The 26,447-nt window shown below is 43.4% G+C and overlaps 1 protein-coding gene across 5 annotated transcripts in view; it reads right to left on the bottom strand.

Annotated features, from left to right (window-relative positions):
* The window catches only part of LOC140727485 (L-asparaginase 1-like), a 48,250-nt gene that overhangs the window by 15,135 nt on the left and 6,668 nt on the right, over nucleotides 1–26,447 (bottom strand). For all 5 annotated transcript variants that reach the window (XM_073044832.1, XM_073044831.1, XM_073044830.1 and 2 more), the window contains exons 2-6: nucleotides 16,651–16,744; nucleotides 12,598–12,727; nucleotides 11,357–11,482; nucleotides 6,463–6,558; nucleotides 1,679–1,805 (exon numbers count right to left, since the gene is read on the bottom strand). In XM_073044832.1, coding sequence (XP_072900933.1) covers nucleotides 1,679–1,805; nucleotides 6,463–6,558; nucleotides 11,357–11,482; nucleotides 12,598–12,678 — 430 coding nt within the window. In that variant the 5' untranslated portion in view covers nucleotides 12,679–12,727; nucleotides 16,651–16,744. The remainder of the gene's footprint in view (nucleotides 1–1,678; nucleotides 1,806–6,462; nucleotides 6,559–11,356; nucleotides 11,483–12,597; nucleotides 12,728–16,650; nucleotides 16,745–26,447) is intronic.

Genomic DNA, 26,447 nt, shown 5'->3' with positions numbered 1-26,447 from the left:
TGGAGGAACCCAATTGATCAAACTGTATCTATGGAGAGGAATAAACAATTGTTGCTTCGGTTTAAGACCCTTCATCAGAATCAGGTTTAAAATCAATGGCATGTGTTGTGACATTTGTTGTTACGCAGCTGTGGTGAATTACAATAGATAATAGTAAAGATTGTAAGTTATAGCAAGTATATAGATATATATTTTAAAATTTAAATTAAATAAGTAGTGCAAAATGAGAAAAAAGTAGTAAGGTTTTGCACTTGGGTTCAATATCAATTCAGAAATCTGATGGTAGAGCAGAAGAAGCTGTTTCTGAATCATTGAGTGTGTGTCTTAAGTCCTCAGTGCCTCCTCCCCAATGGTAACAATGAGAAGAGGGGAAGTCCTGGGAGATGGGGGTCCTCAATGATGCATGCCACCTTTTTGAGGGATCACTCCTTGAAGATGTCCTGGATGCTGGGGGACTGGTGGCCATGATAGAGTTGACTGAACTTACAACTTTCTGCAGCTTGTTTTGATCCTATGCAGTGCCCCCCCCCCCCAAAATCTCATCAGGACTCATTGTTCTGATCTCTCTGAACCCCTTCCACTCCATGCACCTATCAAAGTATGGCTTAACTGGTACCATTGTACCTGCCTCAACCACTTCCTCTGGCAGCTCGTTCCACTTACTCACCACCCTCTGTGTGAAAAACTTATTCTTCAATATCCTTTTAATTCTTCCCCTCCCACCCTAAACCTTTGCCCTCTAGTTTTGGACTCCCCTACTTTGGGGAAAAAGACTGCCACCATCCAGCTGATCAGTGATGTTGTGGGGGTGGAACTGGACTCTCTGACGGTGGTGTCTGAAAAGAGGATGCTGTCAAAGTTGCATGCCATCTTGGACAATGACTCCCATCCACTCCATAATGTACTGGTTGGGCACAGGGGTACATTCAGCCAGAGACTCATTCCACCGAGATGTAACACTGAGCGTCATAGGAAGTCATTCCTACCTGTGGCCATCAAACTTTACAACTCCTCCCTCGGAGTGTCAGACACCCTGAGCCAATAGACTGGTCCTGAACTTATTTCCACTTGGCATGATTAACTTATTATTTATTTAATTATTTATGGTTTTATATTGCTATATTTCTTCACTATTCTTGGTTGGTGCGGCTGTAACGAAACCCAATTTCCCTCGGGATCAATAAAGTATGTCTGTCTGTCTCCCATAATTTTAAACATTTATATAAGGTTTCTCCGCATTCTCCTCTGTTCCAAGGAATAAAGACGTAGCAAGGACAACCTCTCCCTATACCTCAGGCCCTCTTGTCTTGGCAACATCTTTGTCAATTTTTTCTGCACACTTTCTAGTTTAAGTACATCTTTCTATAACAGTGTGAGTAGTTTACAGACAAGTAATAGTGGGAAATAAATTCTGACCTTGCCAGAGATGTCCTTATCCTGTGAAGGACATCGATGAATGAGCTGGAGCTAGAGTTGATGATCAGATATTACAGAGTTGCCTCCAGAAGATGGAGGACCTCAGTATTTTGTGTGTGTTGAAGGGTCTCGACTTTTTATTCCTCTCCATAGATCCTTCAGCAATTTGTGTGTGTTGCACTGGATTTCCATAAACTGCACAATCCCTCGTGTTTTACATTACTGGCCCAGGAAAGGTTGGGTCCCTCCTCACGTGACTTACCTTTAACCTGCACATTCAGTTCCAACAGAGGGAGATTACTGGGTGAGCCAAAAGCATCCATATCTTCAGAACTCTGCTTAACCACACGGTTTCCCTGGAAGAGCTTAGAGTTGAAAAACACACAAACCTGCAAGCCGAAGTGTAACAGGAAACCATCACATATAAGGCAATCATTTTCTCTTACCACACAGACAATCTTACCAGAAAGTACTCGCAAACTAATTTCAAGAACCTTCACCAATCAAGATTCAAGATTATTTTTATTTTTTTATTTTTTAGAGATACAGTGCAGAATCAGAACCAGAATCAGGTGCAATAACATTGGGATAGGTTGTGAAATTTGTTATCTTACATCAGCATTATAGTAAAATACATTTAAAAAACTATAAATTACAATAATAGGGTATATCTGAAAAAGATAAATTAAAATCATCATTGTTATGTGCCATGTTGTATGATGTGAGTGATCATGGTCTTCACCATGACTGTTCCTGGCAAATACTTCTACACTACAGTAGTGGTTTGCTATTTCCATCTTCTGGACTGTGCGTATACAAGATAGGTGGCCCAGCCATTATTAATACTCTTCAGAGATTCTCTGCTAGCATTAGTGGTCATGTAACCAGTATGGACATATGACCATAAGCTATAGGAGCAGAATTAGGTAATTTGGCCCATCAAGTTTGTTCCACCATTTCATCATTTTCCCTCTCACTCCAATCTCCTGCCCTCTCCCCGTATCCCTTCATGCCCTGACTGGTAAAGAATCTATCAACTTCTTCCTTAAACATACATAAAGACTTGACCTCCACAGCTGCCTGTGGCAAAGAATTCCACAGATTCACCACTCTCTGACTGAGGAATTCCTCCTGAACTCCATTTTCCATCCAATGTCCTCGACTAAAAATGTCCTCGATGATGGTGCATCTGTAGAAATCCCTGCTAGTCCCACAATGAGGTCGGGTGTGTCCCCTTGACTTCCCCTTCCTGAAGTCTATAATCAGTTTCTTGTTCTTACTGATGTTAGGTGCAAGGTTGTTGCAACACCACTCAACCAGCTGGTCTATCTGGCTCCTGAAGTTCTGCCAACTATAGATGTGGCATTAGCAAATTCATGGATTGCATTTGAGCTGTGCCTAGCCACACAGTTGTGGATGGAGAGCATAGAGCAGAGGGCTAAGCACACATTTTTGAGGTATGCCAATGTTGATTGTCAGCAAGGAGGACATGTGGTCTCCCAGTGAGAAAGTCAAGGATCTAGTTGCAGAGGTAAGTAGAGAGGCCCAAGTTTTGAACAACACACACAAAATGCTGGAGGAAATATGCAGGCCTGGCAGCATCCATGGAAAAAGTACAGTCAACATTTCAGCCCGAAACATCGACAGTACTTTTTTCCGCAGATGTTACCTGACCTGCTGAGTTCCTCCAGCATGTGTGTTGCTTGGATTTCCAGCGTCTGCAAAATTTATTTTGCTTGTGATCGCAAGTTTTGAAGCTTGTTGATTATAACTGAGGCTATGATCATGTTGAATTCCGTGCTGAAATCAATAAACAGCAGTCTAACATTGATATTACTATTGTCCAGGTGATCAAAGGTAAGTGGAGAGCCAGTGAGATTGCATCTGCTGTAGATCTTTTGGGAGGAAACTCACATGGTTCATGGAGAAGTCATACAAGCTCCTTACAGTTAGTGCTAGAACTGAACTCCTTATTCTGGAATGCCCTGAACTGTAATAGCAGCACATTAACTGGCACTTGACATTTTTGACATAAACAGGAAATTAAATTAGTGCAAACAGAGAAAGCAAAAACAAAATTCTGGAGTTGTGTTCATGGGCTCATTGTCCTTTCAGAAATATGATGGAGGAGGGGAAGAAGCAGATTCTAAAATGTTGAGTGTGTGTCTTCAAGTTTCTGCTCCTCTTCTCTGGTAGCATCAATAAGAAAAAAGTCCAGAGTGATGGGGGTCCTTAATGATAGAGGCATCACCTTATGAAGATGTCTTCGATGCTGGGGATGCCCATGATGGAGCTGACTGAGGTTGTAATTTCCTTCAGCTTTTTTCCGATGCTGTGCAGATGGTGATGCAATCATTTAGCATGCTCTTCACTGTACAAGGACCACCATGGTTGGAGCTGTCGTCTCACCACTCCATGCATCAGTATTCAATCATTTTTGGGTGTGCTGTAGTTTAATTAGCCGCTTTAGATTTTTCTGTAGCATTGGCAACTGGCAAAGGGATCAAAGGGGAGTTAATGGACACTTGAGACAGAACAGGGCCACAGGGAATTCAGAGGGGGAATGGAGCTGATAGAATTGTTCCACTGCAAGCCAGTATGGATCTGACAGGCCAAATAGCCTCACTATTTAACAGAATAATGCAGATGGGATGAGAGCACAGAATGTTACGGCACAGTACAGGCCCTTCATTCCATAATGTTGTGCCAACCTTTTAAGCTACTCCAAGATCATTCTAACCCATCCCTCAGACATAGCCCTCAATTTTTCTATCATTCATGTGCCCAAGAGGCTTTTAAATATCTATAATGTATCTGCCTGTATCAGTTCCACCAGCAGTGCGTTCCCCGCACTCACTACTCTCTGTGTAAAAAAATCCTACTTTGGACAACTTCCCCTATACTTCTCTCCAATCAGCTTAATGTTATGGTCCCATCTAATACCCATTTCCACCCTGAGAAAAGGTTTCTGGCTGCCCAGTCCATCATGTCTCTTATCACTTTCGACTCCTCTATCTTGGGTGGTGGGATGGAGATACGTCTCTACCAAAGGAAGTGTATGCGACCACTAACGCCAGGCAGAAAATTTCTGAAGAGTATTGATAATGTCTGGGGTCATCCATCTTGTAAAGACACTGCCCAGAAGAATAAACCATGATCGCTTAAGTCACGAGACACCCCATATAATGATGATAATGGTAATACCTCTGTCAAGTCTCCTCTCACCCTCCTTCACTCCAAAGAGAAAAGCCCTAGCTTGCTCAGTCTATCCTCATAAGACATGCTTTCTAATCCTGGTACCGTCCTAGTAAACCTCCTCTGCTCCCTTATCTTTCCCATAATAATGCAAACTGAATTGAACACAACACAAAGTGTAATCTAACCAGTTATTAATTCAGATTGACACGATGGGACAAATGGCCTATTCTTCTGCTGAACTGTGTACTAAACAAAGACAAACATTGTTAATGATTAACCATAGAATTATAGAGCCCAGGAGGTGCCATTCTAACTGGAGTAAAGCATACAAAATGCTGAAGAAATTCAGCAGGTCAGGCAGCTCTATGGAAAGGAATAAACTGCTGATGTTTCAGGCTGAGACCCTTCATCATGACTGGGAAGGAAGGGGAGAAGAAGCCAGAATCGGAAGGTAGAGGGAGGGGAAGGGGTACAAACTAGAAGTAGGTAGGTAAAGCCAGGTGAGGGGAATATAGGTGGGTGGGGGAAGGGGGATGAAGTGAGAAGCCAGGATGCAATAGGTGAACAGGGCTGAAGAAGGAACCTGATAGGAGAGGAGATTGGGCAGTGGGTGAAGGAAAAGATCATTCTGTCCGTATACTTGTTAGTTCCTTGAAAGTGTTGACTATTATTTCTCTTCTCAGTGTCCCTGCAAATTTTTCCAAATTGGATACGGGTTCAATTCAAATCCCTTTTAAAAGTTTCCATTGAATAGGTTAGGACTGTATTCCCTGGGATGTAGAAGATTGAGAGGAGATTTGATACAGGTATACAAAATTATGAGGGGTATAGATAGGGTAAATGCAAGCAGGCTTTTTTCAATGAGATTGGGCGGGACTATAATTGCAGGTCATGGGTTAAGGGTGAAAGGTGAAAAGTTCCAGGGGAACGTGTGGGGAAACTTCTTCACTCAGAGGGTTGTGAGAGTATGGAATGAGCTGCTGGCACAAGTGCATGTGAACTCGATTTTAACATACAAGTGAAATTTGAACAGGTACAAGGACGGTAGGGGTAAGGACTGATATTGATCTGATGCAGGTTCATGGGAGAAAGCAGGTTAAATGGTTTTGCCATAGACTAGATGGGCTGAAAGGCCTGTTTCTGCACTGTACTTTCCTATGACTCTATTACATCTGCTTTCCACTGCTCTTTCAGGCAGTTTGTTTCAGACTGCCTAAGAAGTTCTTTGTGATGTCCCCTCTCCACTCTGTGCTCCCTGTTTTTTTGCCCATTATCTGTCAGGATTCTTCACAGTTGAACATTGCAATCAAGGGATTTTATTGTTGCAGACAAAAACCATCAAGCATAACAGAGGTTTGGTTCCTGAGAACTCTTCCTTCAAGTTGATAAAAATGGAGAACCTAGGACTGTTCACTGAAGAACAAAAGGGAGATTCGATGGAGGTCTTTCAGATAGCATAAACAAGAAGAACCCCAGCCTCTCCTCAATATTTTTTAGGGTGACATGGTAGTGTAGTGGTTAGCACAATGCTTTCCAACACTAGAAACCAGGGTTCAATTCCCACCAATACCTGTAAGGAGTTTGTAAGTTTACCCTGTGACTGTATGGGTTTCCTCCGGGTGCTCCGGTTTCCTCCCACTACTGGTTGGTAAGTTAATTTGTCATTGTAATTTGTCCCATGGTTAGACCAAGTTAAATCAGGGGTTACCGGGCGGGCAGTTTGAAGTGCCGAAAAGGCCAACTAAGCGCTGTATCTCAATCAATCAACAAAGAAATAAACAAACAAACAAACACCAGGTGTGATGACGTAAGAGTTTAGAGTGCAAGACTCTTCTCTAACCACCTTACCTGCTGGATACTGGCAACATGGGACAGGTAGCCTGCAATCAACAGAGATCCGAGGATGTGGTCAACTGCATCACTTCTGGAGTGGAAGAGTGGTATCTGTTTCATAAATTAAACATATACAGATTAAATTTGCAATTGAACATTGGTTTCCTTATTTTTTTCTTGAAATATTAAATTGCTTTCCAATAATTGCTTGGGGCGGAAGTAGCTTTGCGTGACGCAGGCATGACAAACAGGATTGAAGATCATCAACAGTCGAGACACCACTCAATAATGAAGCCAGGTATTTTAAACAAGGAGCACCTTAATAAACAAAGTTGAAGATTCTCAACTAACCCATGGATATTCAAAATAACTTGACCTTCCTAAGTTGTCATATAGAATCATAGAAATGGAAACAAGCCCTTCGGCCCAACTCATCCATGCTGACTCACCCAGCGAGCTAGTCCCATCTACCCACATTTAGTCCAGAGCTCTCTGAACCCTTTCTACCCATGTCCATATCTAGATTCATTTTGAATGTTGCTAATGTGCCCAACTATTTCTGGCAGCTCATTCTGAATATGCACCACAGTTTGCATGAAGAACCTTTTGGAATTTAGAATTTATTTAAATCTTATATCTATCCCTCAACATGAGGGAGTAAAAATATTTGTGTTATGAATTTAAAAGTCTAATGGCTTGTAGAAAGAAGCTTTCCCATAGCCTGTTGGTCCTGACTTTAATGCTGTGGTACTGTTTGCAAGACGGACGCAGCTGAAACAGTTTATGGTTGGGGTGACTTGTGTCCCCCAATGATCTTTCAGGCCTTCTTTCTGCACCAGCTGCTCTAAGTGTCCTCAATGGAGGGAAGTTCACGTCCACATATGCCATTGCCACTGAGTTGTTTGAAATTCTGAGAGTTGTTGATTAAATTGGTGCAGCAAGGCAGTGTAGTGGCTAGCACATTGCTCTACAGTACAAACGACCCGGTTTCAATTCCCACCGTTGTCTGTAAGGAGTTTGTAGATTCTCCCTGTGACCGCGTGGGTTTCCTCCCGCAGTCCAAAGATGTATCATTGCAGCTTGTCCTGTGATTAGACCACAAGATATAGAGGCCACTTGACATATCGAGTCTGCTCTGCCATCTCATCATGGCCGATCCAATTTTCCTCTCAGCCCCAATCTCCTGACTTTTCCCCATATCCTTCTCTCACCTCTCTTTTAAACTTTATGAATCTGAAGGAACTTTTGGTATCCTCTTTAATATTATTGACTAGTTTACTTTCATGTTCCATTTTTACCTTCTTAATGGCTTTTTTTAGTTACTTTCTGCTGGCTTTTAAATGTGTCCCAATCCTCTAACTTTCCATTAATTTTTGCTCTATTATATGCCTTCTCTTTGGCTTCTCTTGTTGCCATGGTTGTGTCATCTTTCCTTTAGAATACTTCTTGTCTTTGGGATGTATATATCCTGCGCCTTCCAAATGGCATCCAGAAATTCCAGCCGTTGCTGCTCTGTTGTCATCCCTGCCTGTGTTCTTTTCCAATCAATTCTGGCCAACTCCTCTCTCATGCCCCTGTAATTCCCTTTACTCCACTGTAATACTAATATACATGACTTCAGCTTCTTCTCAAATTTCAGGGTGAATTCAATCACATTATGATCACTTACCTCTAAGGGTTCTTTTACATCAAGGTCTCTAATCAGTTCTGGGTCATTGCACAACACCCAATCCAGAATAACTGATCCCCTAGTGGGCTCAACCACAGATGCTCTAAAAAGCCATCTCATAGGCACTCTAGAAATCCCCCTCCTGTAATCCAGCACCAATCTGATTTTCCCAACCTACCTGCATGTTGAAGTCCCTCTTGACTATTGTAACATTGTCCTGTTGGCATACATTTTCTATTTCCCATTGCAATTTGTAGGCAACATCTTTACTACTGTTTTGAAGTGTGTATACAGACAGACAGACATACTTTATTGATCCCGAGGGAAATTGGGTTTTGTTACAGCCGCACCAACCAAGAATAGTGAAGAAATATAGCAATATAAAACTATAAATAATAATAAGTTAATCATGCCAAGTGGAAATAAGTTCAGGACCAGCCTATTGGCTCAGGGTGTCTGACACTCCGAGGGAGGAGTTGTAAAGTTTAATGGCCACAGGTAGGAATGACACTCAGTGTTACATCTCGGTGGAATGAGTCTCTGGCTGAATGTACTCCTGTGCCCAACCAGTACATTATAGAGTGGATGGGAGTCATTGTCCAAGATGGCATGCAACTTTGACAGCATCCTCTTTTCAGACACCACCGTCAGAGAGTCCAGTTCCACCCCCACAACATCACTGGCCTTACGAATGAGTACGAATACAACTCCCATCAGGGTCTTTTTACCCTTGCAGTTCCTTAGTTCTAACCATAATGATTCAACACCTTCCAACCTGTGTCACCTAGTTCTAATGATTTGAATTTTTTTTAAATGAACAAAGCAATGCCACCCCGTCTGCCTTCCCACCTGTCCTTTTGGTACAGTGTGTATCCTTGGACATTAAGCTCCCAGCTATAACCTTTTAGCCTACAACATCTGTGATGCTGCAAATACATCTACCTTGTTCTGTATACAGTGCACATTCAGGTACAACACCTTCAGTCCTGAATCCACCCTTTTGATTTTGTCGCACCATGCTCAACCTTTTTATTCTCTGCTCTGTCTGAGGTTTTATCAACATCTGCCTCTACAACCTCTCCACTAACTGTTCTGGCACTCTGGTTTCCATCTTCCTGCAACTCTAGTTTAAACTCCACCGTGCAACATTAACAAACCTTCCCATTAGGATATTAGCCCCTTCCAGTTCAGGTGCGAACTGTCCCTTCTGTACAGGTCCCACCTTCCCCAAAAGAGACACCAATGATTCAAAAATCTTATGCCGTCTCTCCTACACCAACTCCTTAGCCACATGTTAAACTGTATAATCTTCCTAGTTCTAGCCTCACTAGCACATGGCATGAGTAGCAATCCTGAGATCACATACCTGGAGGTCCTGCCCTTTAACTTAGAATCTAACTTCCTGAACTCCCTGTGCAGAACCTCATCACTCATCCTACCCATGTCATTGGTACCTAAATAGACCACAACTTCTGGCTGCTTACCCTCCCACTTAAAAATTCTGTGCACTTGATCTATTTCTCCATTTCTGTCTTTGATATCTCTTTTTTTTCCATTTCAGGGTTCTTTTGAAGACCCTGACCTGGAGTTACACGCTGACTTTGGTTCTTTGCAGAAATGGGACCGGCTCTCGGGGCCTCACGACCGGTCATTTTTTGATATGCCGAGGATGCGGCCTGGAAGACTGGAGTATGTTTACAGTGTCAGATTTTCGTGACTCTGGAGGCGGGCGGATTTAAGGCCAGTGTCACCGCTGCCTGATGTGTTGTGGGAGATGGACGATCGAAAGCAGCGAGCTGGCTAACTGACCAGAGACCCGAGTTCTTTGGACACAGAGCTCGGAAGAAGTGACGCAGCAGGCCTTTAAAACCATAAATCAGTGAATTGCTTTGTTATGTCTCCCCTCTCTCTGTGAAATGGAGACATTTCTTTTTCCCCTGTTAGGGAGAGAGAGAGAGCCTGTGGCATGTCAAATACTGGGTGAATGAGTAGCCTTTGGGATACAGCAAGTCTGTGTCTTTACTGATGCTTTGCTGCACCCTTGGGTGCTCAGTGGGAGGTGCTGATGCTTTTTTGCTGGTGAGTGAGGGGGTGTTTGTCGCTTTGCTGCTGCTTATGTGTGGGAGGGGGAGCTAGGGGGTGCTTTGAGATTCTAATGTTTAACTGTCATTCATTCTTTGGGTCACTCCTCTTTTTTCACGGATGTTTGTGAAGAAGAAGAATTTCAGGACATATATTGTATACATTTCTCAGACATTAAGTGAACCCATTGAACCTATTGGTATCCCAGACCCTGGCACCTGGAAGGCAACATACCATCTAGGAATCTTGTTCTTGCCCACAGATCCTGCTGCCTGTTCCCCTGACTAATGAATCTCCTATCACCACAGCGTGCCTCTTTGTCCCCTTTCCTGTCTGTGTCACAGAGGCAGATTCAGTGCCAGAGACCCGATCGCTGTGACTTTCCTCTGTTCAATTATTTCTGCACCCCTCCCCCCCCCCCCCCCCCCCCCCCACTGTAACCAAAGTGATTTACCTCTTGTTGAGGAGGATGGCCACAGGGGTACCCTGAAAGTGGCTCCTTAACCCCTTTCCCCTTCCTGACTGTCAAACAATTTTCCACATCCTACACTTTGGGTGTCACTACCTCTCTATATGTCCTATCTATCTATCACCTTTCAGGTTTCCAAATGATCTGGAGTTCATCCGGTTCCAGCTCCAGCTCCTTAACGTGGTTTGTTAGAAGCTGCAGCTGGATGCACTTCCCACAGTTGTAGTGGGCAGGGAGACTGGAGGTCTCCGTGCCTTCCCACATCCTGCATGAGGAGCATTGCATTATGCCGTCTGTCCTGGCTGAGCAGATATAAAGAAGAGAAAGAAAAAAAACATTGCTTTCTCTGAGTGAAACCTCAAAGAGCTAAAGCCTGAAGATCACCACTCTGACTATGTCCATTCACTACACTACCATGTCACCTCAAACAGGAAAAGATTCTCTGTCTATTCTATCTGAAATACCTCCGTCAAATTGCCCTGCATATCTCTTGTTCTTGGAGAACAATCCAAGATCGTCTAATTTAGTAAACTTAAATGAAAGTGTCTCGGGATCCAAACCCCTGAGTGAAGTGTGTTGATCTCCAAGAGGAGATTCAGTCCATATACTGTTCCATCTGCCCATTATATACACACGTTATATACAAAGACAGACAAAGAACCGTATCAATGGAGGTGATCATGCTGCACCTTAGATCCTGTAACAATAACTGGCTTCTTCAATCCTTGAAGCAAGAAGGATAACGCAGAGGACGTGAATGCCATGGTGTCCGTTCCATGGAGGATAACAAAGCCATCATAATCATCATAGCAATCCTGAAAATGGATGAAACATGTTACACATTCAATGGATTGTCAACTGCTCAAAGTTGAAGTCGAGTTTATTGCCCATCACTGGTAAAGCCCTCCCCACAATTGAGCAGAAGCTAAACAGGATGCTATTGCAGGAAGGCAGCAAGGATTCCCACCATCCAGGTCATGCTCTCTTCTCACTGTTGGCCATCAGGAAGGAGGTTCAGGAACCTCGGGGCTCACGCACGAGGAGGTGCAGGAGCCTGACAACAGCTCCTCCTCCCACCTCTGCCATCAGGTTTCTGAATGGTCCATGAACACCATCTCATTATTCATCCTTATTCGCCCTCTGATGTAAATATTTTGTAACTTATAGCAATTGTTATGTTGTGTACTGTACTGCTGCTGCAAAACAACAAGTTTCATGACACGTGTCAGTGACAATAAACCCAATTCTGATTCTAGGGAAGGATGTCACAGCATCTCTATGAACACCTTGCACTACACTGGACTTTGTTTTATTGTCCAAATTGTGTTCCTTCTTGGAAAAATTGTGTATAATTGATGTTTAATTTGTTATTCTTGTGAACGCTGTCTCTCTAATGTCATGTGCCTGTGATGCTGCAATTAAGTTTTTCCTACAAATACTAGTTGATTTGACAATAAATTCAACCTTCTCAAGTGTTATAAAACAATTGAGATGCTCCTGGAGTGGAATCACTATTTTAATGTCCAACTAAAGCAAAGGGCCAAGAGTGATGGGTACTAGCCAAAGAACTTCTATGTCTTTTCAATAACACTATGATTTAATTTATACCTTCAGAGATGTGGTAGTTGTGGCAAGGAAAGGGTTAAAATGTGATAATGTGCAGATAGTGTGCAGTCAGCAGACAAGAAAGGTCTTTGAAAAGCATAGATTCTCACCCATGAGTCTCTAAAATGCCTCTAAAGTATCTATAGCTCTCATAGTTTATGAACTTTGATCAGGTCATACTTCAGCCTCTAAAACACCAGAGAAGCTAATCTAATACTGTCCATCCTCTCTTTCTTCTTCGTAACCAAACAATAATGCCATGCATTGAATAATCACGTCAAATCCATTGCACATATCAAGATGAAGATTTTAAGAATTCCCATACGTATATCGTTCTAGCCAAATCCTGCCAGTCTTGAGGTTTCATGTTGCAGGATTCAATTGGATCCTTTGTGCCATCAATCATGTACTTCAAGGCTCGTTGAGGCTCAGGGAATCCTCTTGCTGAACCTGACCTGTTTAGGGAGAAATAGTCAGATACACAGCAAAGAGAGAGTCAATGTTAAATGTAACAGGATGAGATTCCACAACCTATGGACTCACTTTCGAGAGCTCTAATAATCATGTTCATTATTTGCTGACAATAATAGTTATTATTCATCATCATGTGCCATGTCATATGACATGGGTGATCATGGTCTACCTGACCATGATTGTTCCTGGCAAGTTTTTCTACAAATGTGGTTTACCATTGCCTTCTTTACAAGATATGTAACCTCAGCTATCATCAATACTCTTCAGATATTGTCCGCCTGGTGTCAGTGATTGCGTAGCCAGGACTTATGATATGCACCAGCTGCTCCCTTGGCACACCTTGCCCAAGGGTGACCTGCAGGGTAACAGAGGAATGGGGTGCCTTAACCTTCCTATGGTAGAGACGTATCTCCACCTCGCCACCTACTTATTATAATCACCACTTGCATGTACTTATTATTGAGATGCAATGCTGGATAGGCCCTCTCACCACCCGGCAATCTCGTGATTTCATCTGAGTCTAATCAAATAACAATTTACAATGACCAATGAACCTGCCAACTGGTATGTCTTTGGAATGTGGGAGGAAACCAGAGCACCCAGAGGAAACACACACAGTCGGGGGGAGAATGTACAAACTCCTTATAGACAGCGGTAGAAATTGAACCTGGGTTGCCTGTACCATAAAGCATTGTGCTAACCGCTACACTACCATGCCAGCCCTTTGTATTTGCAGTTTGTCTTCTTTTGCACATTGTCCACCCTTGTGTGTGGTTTCTCACTGATTCTCTCTCTTTATTCTACTGTCAATGTGGCAGGAAAATGAAAATGACATAAGCATACTTTGATAATAAATTCAATTTGAACTTAGAAGTTCATTTTTAAATTAATGTTTGTTTCTCAGTAAGGTTCAGTCATAATCCAGCATATACGCATTACTGCCATACGTATTGAGGTAAAGTGAAAAATATTGTTATACATGCCACCATACAGATCATGGCAATAAAACAGTGCACCGAGGTAGCATAAGGGAAAGCAGTAACAGAAGGATTTGCTTAGCAAACGCTTCACCCTGCACTTTCTTATACCATCCCTGCAACCGTTGAAGTTTGGGGATCTTTTGATCAACTGGGTGAGAGTAGAAGATGTAATTGTCACCTTCACTGGGAGCAAATGCCCATATATGGCGCTGTGTAAACCCAAGTTTTTTCCACATACTCCAGGCAACCAGTTAAGATTTCACGATAGTGTTGAATGGAGCAACTGAGGAGAACCCAAGTGCAGGACACAGGCACGGAGATTGAGTTGGGGATGCTGGCGCAGACATGAGCGTTGAACAGCAAACAGGAGGAAGCTTGACATGGAGCTCTGATATGGAGTCTTGACACGGAGACAGGGTTTTCATGGAATATCTTGAAACTGGAGCAGAACTTAGGGCTAATGGTTCTAAGCGGTCGGGAAACAAAGTTATCACATGGGAATAGACCAACAAACTGGCGACTAGTGTTTGTGATGTAGGGGTTCTTATACTGAGTCTTTGATGGAAACTAGGTATGCCATCATTAAAGAGAATTGGAAGCAATTTGGGAAATTAACAATCCGAACCATGGCATAATCAAAGAAAATTAGGAGCAAGATAGGGAATTAAAGATTGGGACCATGACAGATAGACTGCAGTTCGGAGGCATCATGGGCGGAAGAAGTGAATACTGTCAAGCTATGATATGTACACACACCTGTATTAGGAGCTGGAAATTCAGAGCCATATTCCCAGATATTCCTGGTTTCCTCCCACCGTCCAAAGCTGTACTATTTGGAGGTTAATTGGTCATTGTAAATTGTCCCATGATTAGACTAAGATTAAAAATCGGGGGGTTGCCGGGCGGTGTGGCTTGAAGGGCTGGAAAGGTCTGTTCCACACGGTATCTCAGTAAACAAATTTAAAAAAAATAAGATTGCAGAATAAAGTGTGGCAGTAACAGAGAAAGTGCAGTGCAGGAAGACAATAAGATGCAAGGCCATAACAAGGTAGACTGTGAGGTCAAGAGTCTATCTTACTGTACTAAGGAATGGATCAATAGTCTTATAGCAGCGGGATTGAATGTCCTCGAGCCTCATGGTATGTGCTTTCAGGTTTTAGAATCTTTTTACCCAAAGGGAAGGGGAAGAAAAGAGAATGTCTAAACTAAATAAAAAATACTTCTAAGGGAAAGGCAGGTCTGAACTTTACATCCTGACCCACATTCTTGGATATGAAAATAGATAAGACAACAAAGCTGATTTCTGCATAAACACTCCTTATCTAAGAAAGGATGTGCAGGCATTGGAGAGGGTCCAGTGGAGATTCATGAGAATTATCCCAGGAATGAAAGGGTTAGCAAATGAAGTGCAATTCATGGTTCTGGGCCTGTTCTCTTTGGAGTGTAGGAGAGGGGAATCTCATTGAACCATATCAAATATTTAAGGATCCAGATAGAGTGGATGTGGAGAGGAAGCTTCATAAGGGCATAAGACGTAGGAGTAGAATTAGGCCATGTGGCACATCGTGCCTGCTCCACCATTCAATTATGGCTGATCTTTTTTCTCCCCTCCTCAGCCCCACTCCCCAGTCATCTCCCCGTAACCTTTGATGCCTATCCAATCAAGAATCTTTAAACCTCTGCCTTAAATTTACCCAATGGCCTGGCCTCCACAGCTGCCCGTGGTAATAAATTCCACAAATTCACCTCCCTCTGGTGAAAGAAATTTCTCTGCATCTCTGTATTAAATGGACGCCTGAACCTGTTCCCTCTTGTCCGAGACTCCCCCACCATGGGAAACATCCTTTCCACATCTACTCTATTTAGGCCTTTCAACATTTGAAAGGTTTTAATAAGATCCCCCCTCATCCTTCTACTAGTCACTGGCAGCCAACCAGAAAAGGATCCTTTTATTCCCAATCACACCCTCCTACCAATCAGCCAATGCTCTAAACATGCCAGTAACTTTCCTGTAATACCATGGGCTCTTAACTCTGTAAGCAGCCTCATATATGACACCTTGCCTCTGTGGCATTCCCCTGGGACGTCATCCCACACAATACTATCCAAAGTGGTATATTTATTATTGAGAGGAATAGCCACAGAAGTGCTAACTGTTTATCCACATTTCCATTTCTCCTGATACAGTCACCCAGCTATTCGCTTCCTGCAACTTAGGGGTAACTACTTCTCTGTAACTCTGACTGATTATCTCCTCACTGTCCCCTAACACGCCAAAGTTCATGCAACTCCTGCTCCAGATCCCTAACACGGTCTTCAAGGAGCTGCAGCTGGATGCACTTCACACAGATGTAGTTCCCTGGGAGACTCTGGACCAGAGGGCACAGACTCAGAATACAAGGGTATCCATTTAGAACAGAGATGAGGATTAATTTCTTTAGCCAGAGGGTGGTGAATCTGTGGAATTCATTGCCAAAGGTGGTAGTGGATGCCAAGTTATTTGGAATATTTAAAGCAGAGGTTGATAGGTTCTTGATTAATCAGGATTTCAAAGGATTTCAAATGGGAAGAAGGCAGAAGTATGGAGTTGAAGGAGATAATAGATAAGTCATGATGGAATGACAGAGCAGATTTGATGGGTCAAATGGACCCATTCTCCCCTATGTCTTTTGGTCTCAAGGCCAGTAGAGGTAAATAACCTGGGAATACTGGATGCCTTTTTCAATACGCAAGTTTATACATACACTCGATCAGGAGTTCCCAACCTGGGGTCCATGGACCCCTTGGTTAATTGTAGGGATAAATAGCATTAAAAAAAGGTTGGAAACCCCTGCATTGCAGTTATTCACAAGATGTGGATGTTAGTTTGCAATCCAACCCTCAGTCACCATTAAAAACCCAGATGAAATATGAAGACGACTCACGGGAGATAAATCCAACCTTTGTCATCAGACTTTGCGTGTAGCTGAGGATAGAGTTTCAGCTGTTTAATAAATGCTTCCAGTTTGGCAGGACTTTCTGAAAGAAGAAAGAATGCAACCAGTAACAAAAGAGGTTCTACAGATGCTGGAAATCCAGAGCAACAGACACAAAATGCTGGAGGAACTCAACAGGTCAAGGAGTATCTATGGAGATAAAATAAACAGTCAACTTTTCGATCCAAGACCTTTCATCAAGACCAATTTTGACATGGGGGATGTTAATAGTGAATCTGAACAAAATCAACTGCATGAAAGTTTTATTTTGCACATCCAAAAATTTTGATCCCAGTCAGTTCGGTTTGGTAAAAAGCATCTTCTCCACAATCTCCTTCAGCACAGGTGCACCATAAGACTGTGATTATCCCCTGCTCCACTCACTTTAAACCTATGACTGTGTCTAAGTACAGCTCCAACACCATATACAAGTTTGCTGATAACACCGCTGTTGTGGACCATTTGTTGTGCTGATGAATCAGCTTACAGGAGGGAGATTGAAAATTTAGCTGAGTGGTGTCATAACAACAACCTTTCCCAATGTCAGCAAGACCAATGAGCCAATAGTAGACTTCAGGAGAGGGAAAACCAGAGGTCTGTGAGCCATTCCTTGTCAGGGATTGGAGGTGGACAGGGTCAGCAACTTTAAACTCCTGATTGTCACTATCTCAGAGGACCTGTCCTGGACCCATCATATAAATGTAATTGCAAAGAAAGCACGACAGCGCCTCTACTTCCTTAGGAGTCTGTGGAGATTCGGTACGTCATCAAAAACCTTGGCAAACTTCTATAGGTGTGTGATGGAAAGTGTGCTGACCGGCTACATTACAGCCTGGTATAGGAACACTAATGCCTTTGAGCAGAAAATCCTGCAAAAAGTAGTGGATTCGGGCCAGTGCATCACAGGTAAAGCCCTCCCAAGCATCGAGCACATCTACTTAAAGCACTGTCGTAGAAAAGCAGCATCTATCCTCAAAGAACCTCGCCATCCAGGCCATGCTCTTTTCTCGCTGCTGCCATCAGGTAGAAGATGCAAGTGCCTCAGGACTCACACAACCAGCTTCAAGAACTGTTACTACCCCTCAACCATCAGGGTCTTGAACAAAGGAGCATAATTACACTCATCAATTGGGATGTTTCCACAACCAATGATCTCACTTTAAGGACTCTTTATTTTGTTATTTCATGCTTTTGTTATTTATTGCCATTTTGTTTTCTATTTGCACAGTTTGTTGTCTTCTATGCTCTTGGTCTTTCATTGATCCTGTTTACATTTACCATTCTATAGATTTGCTGAGAACACCTACAGGAGAAAGAATTTCAGGGTTGTATGTGGTGACATGTACGTATACTGATAATACATTTTTCTTTGAACATTGATATATCAGGAAATTTAAGGCCTTGGGAAACTAACCCAAAAGTGAAGAGTTACAGTGCTAATAATATTTATTTAGAGATACAGTGCAGTAACAGCCCCTTCCAGGCTAGCGAACCCTCTCCCCCCCAAATACACCCAAGTAACCAGTTAAACAATACACCTGTACGTCTTTGGAAAGAACACTGGAGAGTTACAGGGGACAAAGGAGAGTATGCTATACCCTTTCCTCCTTTCTTCAATAGAAGGTTAGCTTGGTGGGTCAAATGATTACACGGTCACTCAGCTGTACAGCACAGAAACAGGCCCCTGGGCACTCTGTGCCCATTCTGAACAGTTTGGCCATGTTGACACTAAACTGTTTGCCCATACTAATACCATATACTTTTGTGCTTTAGTGATTAAAGTTCCTGTTTAACTTTCTCTTAAATGGTAATTAAATATGATTCCACCATCTCTTCTAGCAGTGCATTTGAGATATCAACCACTCCCACGGCCCTCAGCGATAACTGGATTCAGTACACATTCACGTTTACTCCTTCATCACTCTTTATTTTACATATTTTACTTTATTTTACTGAATTGATTAGAGAGCTTAAAATAAAAGAACCCTTGGGGGAAAGTGATCATAATATGATCGAATTCACCCTGAAATTTGAGAAGGAGAAGCTGAAGGAGAGGTCAGGAGAGTATCAGTAGTACAGTGGATGGAATTACAGAGGCATGAGAGAGGAGTTGGTCAGAATTGATTGGAAAAGAACACTGGTAGGAATGACAGCAGAGTGGTACTGGCTGGAATTTCTGAAAGTGATTCAGAGGCACAGAATATATACATACTAAAGAGAAGGAAGTATTCTAAAGGAAAGAAGAACAAGAGAACTCAAAGCCAACATAAAAGTCAAAGGGAGGGCATATAGACAATAGACAATAGGTGCAGAAGTAGACCATTCGGCCCTTCGAGCCTGCACCACCATTTTGAGATCATGGCTGATCAATTCCTATCAATACCCAGTTCCTGCCTTGTCCCCATATCCCTTGATTCCCCTATCCATAAGATACCTGTCTAGCTCCTTCTTGAAAGCATCCAGAGAATTGGCCTCCACTACCTTCCGAGGCAGTGCATTCCAGACCCCCACAACTCTCTGGGAGAAGAAGTTTTTCCTTAACTCTGTCCTAAATGACCTACCCCTTATTCTCAAACCATGCCCTCTGGTACTGGACTCTCCCAGCATCTGGAACACATTTCCTGCCTCTATCTTGTCCAATCCCTTAATAATCTTATATGTTTCAATCAGATCCCCTCTCAATCTCCTTAATTCCAGCGTGTACAAGCCCAGTCTCTCTAACCTCTCTGCAAATATGCAAAAATAGAGCAAAAATTCGTGGGAGTGAGAGGATTGGGAAACTTTAAAAAAAAATAACAGAAGGCAAGTAAAAAAAGTCACTAAGAAGGTAGAGATAGAATATGAAAGTAAGTTAGCCAATAATATTAAAGATGACACCAAAAGTTTCTTCAAATTCATAAAGTGTTAAAGAGAGGTGAGATTGGATATTGGACCACTAAAAATGATGCTGGAGGTAGTAATGGGGGACAAGGAAATGGCAGATGAATTGAACAAGTATTTTGCATCAGTCTTCACTGTGGAAGACACTAGCAGTATGGTGGAACTTCCAGGTATCAGGGGTCACGAAGAGTGTGAAGTTACCATAACCAGAGAAAAGGGTCTTGGAAAACCGAAAGGTCTGAAGGTAGACATGTCACCTGGACCAGATGGTAAACATCCCAGGGTTCTGTATGGGGTGGCTGAGATTGTGGATGCATTAGTAATGATCTTTCAAGAATCACTAGATTCTGGAATGGTTCCTTAACATTGGAAAGTTGCAAATGTTACTTCACTCTTCAAAAAGGAACAAGAGGCAGAAGAAAGGAAACCATAGGCCAGTTAGTTTGACCTCAGTAGTTAGGAAAATACTGGAGCTGATTATGAAGAATGAGATCTCAAAGTACTTGGAGGCACATGATAAAATAGGCTGCAGACAGCATGGCTTCCTCAAGGGAAAATCTTGCCTGAGGAATGTGTTGGAATTCTTTGAAAATATTCCACAAATGGAACTTTGACCAGAGGCCAATCGGGATGTTGGAAGTTTAGAGAGGATAGATAGATAGATAGATAGATAGATAGATAGATACTTTATTCATCCCCATGGGGAAATTCAACTTTTTTCCAATGTCCCATACACTTGTTGTAGCAAAACTAATTACATACAATACTTAACTCAGTAAAAAAAAATATGATATGCATCTAAATCACTATCTCAAAAAGCATTAATAATAGCTTTAAAAAGTTCTTAAGTCCTGGCGGTAGAATTGTAAAGCCTAATGGCATTGGGGAGTATTGACCTCTTCATCCTGTCTGAGGAGCATTGCATCGATAGTAACCTGTCGCTGAAACTGCTTCTCTGTCTCTGGATGGTGCTATGTAGAGGATGTTCAGAGTTATCCATAATTGACCGTAGCCTACTCAGCGCCCTTCGCTCAGCTACCGATGTTAAACTCTCCAGTACTTTGCCCACGACAGAGCCCGCCTTCCTTACCAGCTTATTAAGACGTGAGGCGTCCCTCTTCTTAATGCTTCCTCCCCAACACGCCACCACAAAGAAGAGGGCGCTCTCCACAACTGACCTACAGAACATCTTCAACATCTCACTACAGACATTGAATGACGCCAACCTTCTTAGGAAGTACATTCGATTCTGTGCCTTCCTGCACAAGGCATCTGTGTTGGCAGTCCAGTCTAGCTTCTCGTCTAACTGTACTCCCAGATACTTGTAGGTCTTAACCTGCTCCACACATTCTCCATTAATGATCACTGGCTCCATATGAGGCCTAGATCTCCTAAAGTCCACCACCATCTCCTTGGTCTTGGTGATATTGAGACGCAGGTAGTTTGAGTTGCACCATATCACAAAGTCCTGTATCAGTTTCCTATACTCCTCCTCCTGTCCATTCCTGACACACCCCACTATGGCCGTGTCATCAGCGAACTTCTGCACATGGCAGGACTCTGAGTTATATTGGAAGTCTGATGTGTACAGGGTGAACAGGACCGGAGAGAGTACCGGAAGGGAATTCAATCAGGTTGACTGCCCGAGGATTAAAGGCAACAGTGGTCATGGCCATGTAATAGACCTTTGACCAGTGGCCAATCGGGATGTTGGAAGTCTGGAGAGGAAGGGACTTCAATTTGAATGACTGCCCACAGATAAAAGGCAACAGCGGGTCGCCACGGTGTAATAGACCGTTGACAAGCAGCCAAAATCGGCACGATTAGTTAGTATTGTTAGTTGCGATTGATTAGTAAGAGCAAATTAAAGGAAGGCAGGGGCAAGTGCAGTGGCAATCATCTGAGTGGACATAGTCAGAATGGTGATCTTGAGGCTTTAGTTCTTCGAGGCTTCTGCAAAGAGAAGCTTTAGGCAGAGAAAGCAAAGGAAAGAAAAGCTCAAGTTTTTCCATCTCTTCTCCATAGCTGCTCAGCTAGGACAGTAGAAATGCCAGGCAGGTTAGTGAAATCTTCCTCTTGCAAGATATGGGAAGGCAAGGAAGCCGCCAGTATTCCCGATCACTGAAGCTTCTAACAAACAGCACTGTGAATTTGGAGCTGGAGCTGGAGCTGGATGAACTCCAGACCACTATGGAGACTGATGGGATGATATTTAGGACATACAGAGAGGTAGTTACACCCAAGGTGCAGGACACAAGGAAGCAGGATGACAGTCAGGAAGGGGAAAGGGGTTAAGTAGCTAGTGCAGAACACCCCTGTTGCCATCCCCCAACAAAAACAAGTATAGCATTTTGGATACTGTTGGGAAAGATTATCTAACAGAGAAAAGTCACAGTGGTTAGCTTTCTGGCACTCTCTGCCTCTGAGACTCAGGCAGGAAGTGGGAAGAAGAAGCATGCTGTGGTGATAGGGAATTCATTAGTTAGGGGAATGGACAGGACGGTTCTGTGGGCAAGAACTAGGTTCCCAGATGTTACGTTGCCTCCCGAGTGCCAGGGTCCAGGATATCTCAGATCGAGTCCTCAGCATTCTGAAATGGGAGGGTGAACAGCAAGAAGTTCATGGTCGTTGTAGCGGCCATCGTCGGAGTGGACTGAGGAAGAGTGGGTCAGCTTTGGCTCAACCAGGCTTCGGCGAGAACACGCAGAGGAGAGGTTTGAATGGGGCATGACTGCGCAAGCGTATGAAAGTCAGCCCGTGAGGCAGCAGGAGAATTTTAAAAGCGAGCAGGGGCTGAATACGAGCTTCACTCCAGGTGAGGTAAGGCCGGGTAAGCTCTTTTAATTAATCTAATTAGATTAGGAGTAAGTAATGGAGGCAGCAGTTCGGGCAGTTGAGTGCTCCGTTTGCAGTATGTGGGAAGTCAGGGCGAGCACTGTTGTCCCTGATGACTACACCTGCAAAAGGTGCATCCAGCTGCAGCTCCTGACAAACTGTGTTAGGGAACTGGAGCTGGAGCTGGATGAACTTCGGATCATTCGGGAGGCAGAGGCAGAAATAGACAGGAGTTTCAGGGAGATAGTCACCCCTAGGAGTCAGGAGACAGGTAGTTGGGTGACTGTCAGGAGAGGGAAGGGGAATAGACAGGAAGAGCAGAGCACCCCTGTGGCCGTTCCCATCAACAATAAGTATACCGTTTTGGATACTGTTGGTGGGGACGACCTACTAGGGACAAGTTGCAGCGATTGCGTCTCTGGCACCGAGACTGGACCCTCAGCTCAGAAAGGAAGGAGGGAAAAGAGGAGAGCAGTAGTCATAGGAGATTCGATAGTTAGGGGGACAGATAGGAGGTTCTGTGGAAGAGATCGAGAATCCCGAATGGTCTGTTGCCTCCCTGGTGCCAGGGTCCGCAATATCTCGGATTGGGTTCTCCTAACTCTTAAGAGGGAAGGTGAGCAGCCGGATGTCGTGGTCCATGTAGGGACCAATGACGTGGGCAGGAAGAGTGAGGAGGTCCTGAAAGGTGAGTTTAGGGAGCTAGGTGCCAAGTTAAAGGACAGGACCTCCAGGATAGCAATCTCAGGATTGCTACCAGTGCCATGTGCAGGTGGGTTTAGAAATAGTATGATAGTGCAGATCAACACGGGGCTGAAGACATGATGCTGGACGGAGGGCTTCAGATTTATAGATAATTGGGCAGTTTTCCAGGGAAGGTGGGACCTGTTCCGGTGGGACGGTTTACATCTGTATGTACAAAAAAGCTGGATGAACTCAGCAGGTTGGGCAGCATCCGTTGAAAGGAGCAGTCAATGTTTCGGGTCGAGACCCTTCGTCAGGACTAAAGAAGGAGGGGGCAGGGGCCCTATAAAGAAGGTGGGGGGAGGGTGGAAAACCAATCAGAGGAAAGATCAAGGGGTGGGCGAGGGGAAGCAGGGAGGGTATAGGCAGGAGAGGTGAAGAAGGAATCTAAGGGGAAAGCACTATGGGTAGTAGAAGAAGGCAGAGTCATGAGAGGTGATAGGCAGCTAGAAGAGGAGACAGAGTGAAGGTGGGATGGGGGAAGGGAGAGGGAGGGAATTACCAGAAGTTGGAGAATTCGATGTTCATACCAAGGGGCTGGAGACTACCCAGACGGTATTTGAGATGTTGTTCCTCCAACCGAAGTTTGGCCTCATCATGGCAGTAGAGGAAGCCATGTATGGACATATCCGAATGGGAATGTGAAGGAGAGTTGAAGTGGGTGGCAACTGGGAGATCCTGTCTGTTGTGGCGGACGGAGCATTAGTGCTCAACGAAGTTGTCCCCCAATCTGCGTCGGGTCTCGCTGATGTAGAGGCGGCCGCACCGGGAGCACCGGATGCAATAGATTACCCAACAGGCTCACAAGTGAAGTGCTGCTATATGTTGTTATATGTCCATACATAGCCTCCTCTACTGCCATGATGAGGCCAAACTTCGGTTGGAGGAACAACATCTCAAATACCGTCTGGGTAGTCTCCAGCCCCTTGGTATGAACATCGAGTTCTCCAACTTCCGATAATTCCCTCCCTCTCCCTTCCCCCATCCCACCTTCACTCTGTCTCCTCTTCTAGCTGCCTATCACCTCTCATGACTCTGCCTTCTATTCTACTACTACCCATAGTGCTTTCCCTTTAGATTCCTTCTTCACCTCTCCTGCCTATCCCCTCCCTGCTTCCCCTTGCCCACCCCTTGATCTTTCCTCTGATTGGTTTTCCACCCTCCCTCTACCTTCCTTATAGGGCCCCTGCCCCCTCCTTCTTTAGTTCTGATGAAGGGTCTCGGCCCGAAACATTGACTGCTCCTTTCAACGGATGCTGCCCGACCTGCTGAGTTCATCCAGCTTTTTTGTACATCTTGATTTGACCACAGCATCTGCAGTGCACTTTGTGTTTACTTCAGTTTACATCTGAACTGGAGGGGGACAAATATTCTTGCAGGTAGGTTTGCTAGAGAGGCTCCAGTGGATTTAAACAATATGAGGGGGGAGGGGAACCAGAGTGTAGTAACAGATGTTTGGGAGAAGGAAGAAAAAGAAGACAGTAAAGTTCTTTATACTGTTAGAGGTAAACAGAGAGGAAGAGGTGGACAATTTCTTAAATGCATTTATTTTAATGCTAGGAGCATTGTAAGAAAGGTGGATGAGCTAGAGCATGGATTGACCCCTGGAAATATGATGTTGTAGCTATTAGTGAAACATGGTTGCAGGAGGGGTGTGATTGGCAACAAAATATTCCTGGATTTCGTTGCTTCAGGTGTGATAGAATCGGATGGACAAGAGGGGAAGGTGTTGTGTTGCTTGTCAGAGAAAATATTACAGCGGTGCTCTGGCAGAATAGATTAGAGAGCTCATCTAGAGAGGCTATTTGGGTGGAATTGAGGAATGGGAAAGGTGTAGTAACACTTATAGGGGTGTATTATAGACCACCTAATGGGGAGCGAGAATTGGAGGAGCAAATTTGTAAGGAGATAGCAGATATTTGCAGTAAGCACAAGGTTGTGATTGTGGGAGATTTTAATTTTCCACACATAGACTGGGAAGCCGATACTATAAAAGGGATGAATGGTTTGGAGTTTGTAAAACATGTGCAGAATAGTTTTTTGCAGCAATACATAAAGATACCAACTAGAGAATGGGTAGTGTTGGATCTTTTGTTAGGGAATGAAATAGGTCAGGTGACAGAGGTATGTGTTAGGGAGCACTTAAGGTCCAGTGATCACAATGACATTAGTTTCAATCTAATTATGGAAAAGGATAGGACTGGACCCAGGGTTGAGATTTTTGATTGGAGAAAGGCTACCTTTGAGGAGATGTGAAAGGATTTAAAAGGAGTGGATTGGGACAATTTGTTTTATGGGAAGGATGTAATAGAGAAATGGAGCTCATTTAAAAGTGCAATTTTGAGGGTACAGAATCTTTATGTTCCTGTTAGGTTGAAAGGAAAGGTTAAAAGTTTGAGAGAGCCATAGTTTTCAAGGGATATTGGAAACTTGGTTAGGAAAAAGAGAGATATCTGCAATAAATATAGGCAGCATGGAGTAAATGAGGTGCTCGAGGAATATAAAGAATGTAAGAAGAATCTTAAGAAAGAAATTAGAAAAGCTAAAAGATACGAGGTTGCATTGGCAAGTAAGGTGAAAATAAATCCAAAGGGTTTCTACAGTTTATTAATAGCAAAAGGATAGTGAGGGATAAAACTGGTCCCTTAGAGAATCAGAGTGGACAGCTATGTGTGGAGCCGAAAGAGATGGGGGAGATTTTGAACAATTTCTTTTCTTCAGTATTCACTAAGGAGAAGGATATTGAATTGTGTAAGGTAAGGGAAACAAGTAGGGAAGTTATGGAAACTATGAAAATTAAAGAGGAGGAAGTACTGGCGATTTTAAGGAATATAAAAGTGGATAAATCTCCAGGTCTGGACAGGATATTCCCTAGGACCTTGAGGGAGGTTAGTGTAGAAATAGCAGGGGCTCTGACAGAAATATTTCAAATGTCATTAGAAATGGGGATGGTGCCGGAGGATTTGAGTATTGCTCATGTGGTTCCATTGTTTAAAAAGGATTCTAACAGTAAACCTAGCAATTATAGGCCTGTCAGTTTGAGGTCAGTGGTGGGTAAGTTAATGGAAAGTATTCTTAGAGATGGTATATATAATTATCTGGATAGACAGATGTCTGATTAGGAACAGTCAACATGGATTTGTGTGTGGAAGGTCATGTTTGACAAATCTTATTGAATCTTTTGAAGAGATTACAAGGAAAGTTGACGAGGGTAAAGCAGTGGATGATGTCTATATGGACTTCAGTAAGGCCTTTGACAAGGTTCTGCACGGAAAGTTAGTTAGGTT

The sequence above is a fragment of the Hemitrygon akajei genome, chromosome 5 (genome assembly GCF_048418815.1).
Source record: "Hemitrygon akajei chromosome 5, sHemAka1.3, whole genome shotgun sequence".
Lineage (NCBI taxonomy): Eukaryota > Metazoa > Chordata > Chondrichthyes > Myliobatiformes > Dasyatidae > Hemitrygon > Hemitrygon akajei.
Note: the sequence above shows the minus strand (reverse complement) of the source record. Positions and strands in the feature narration are given on the sequence as shown.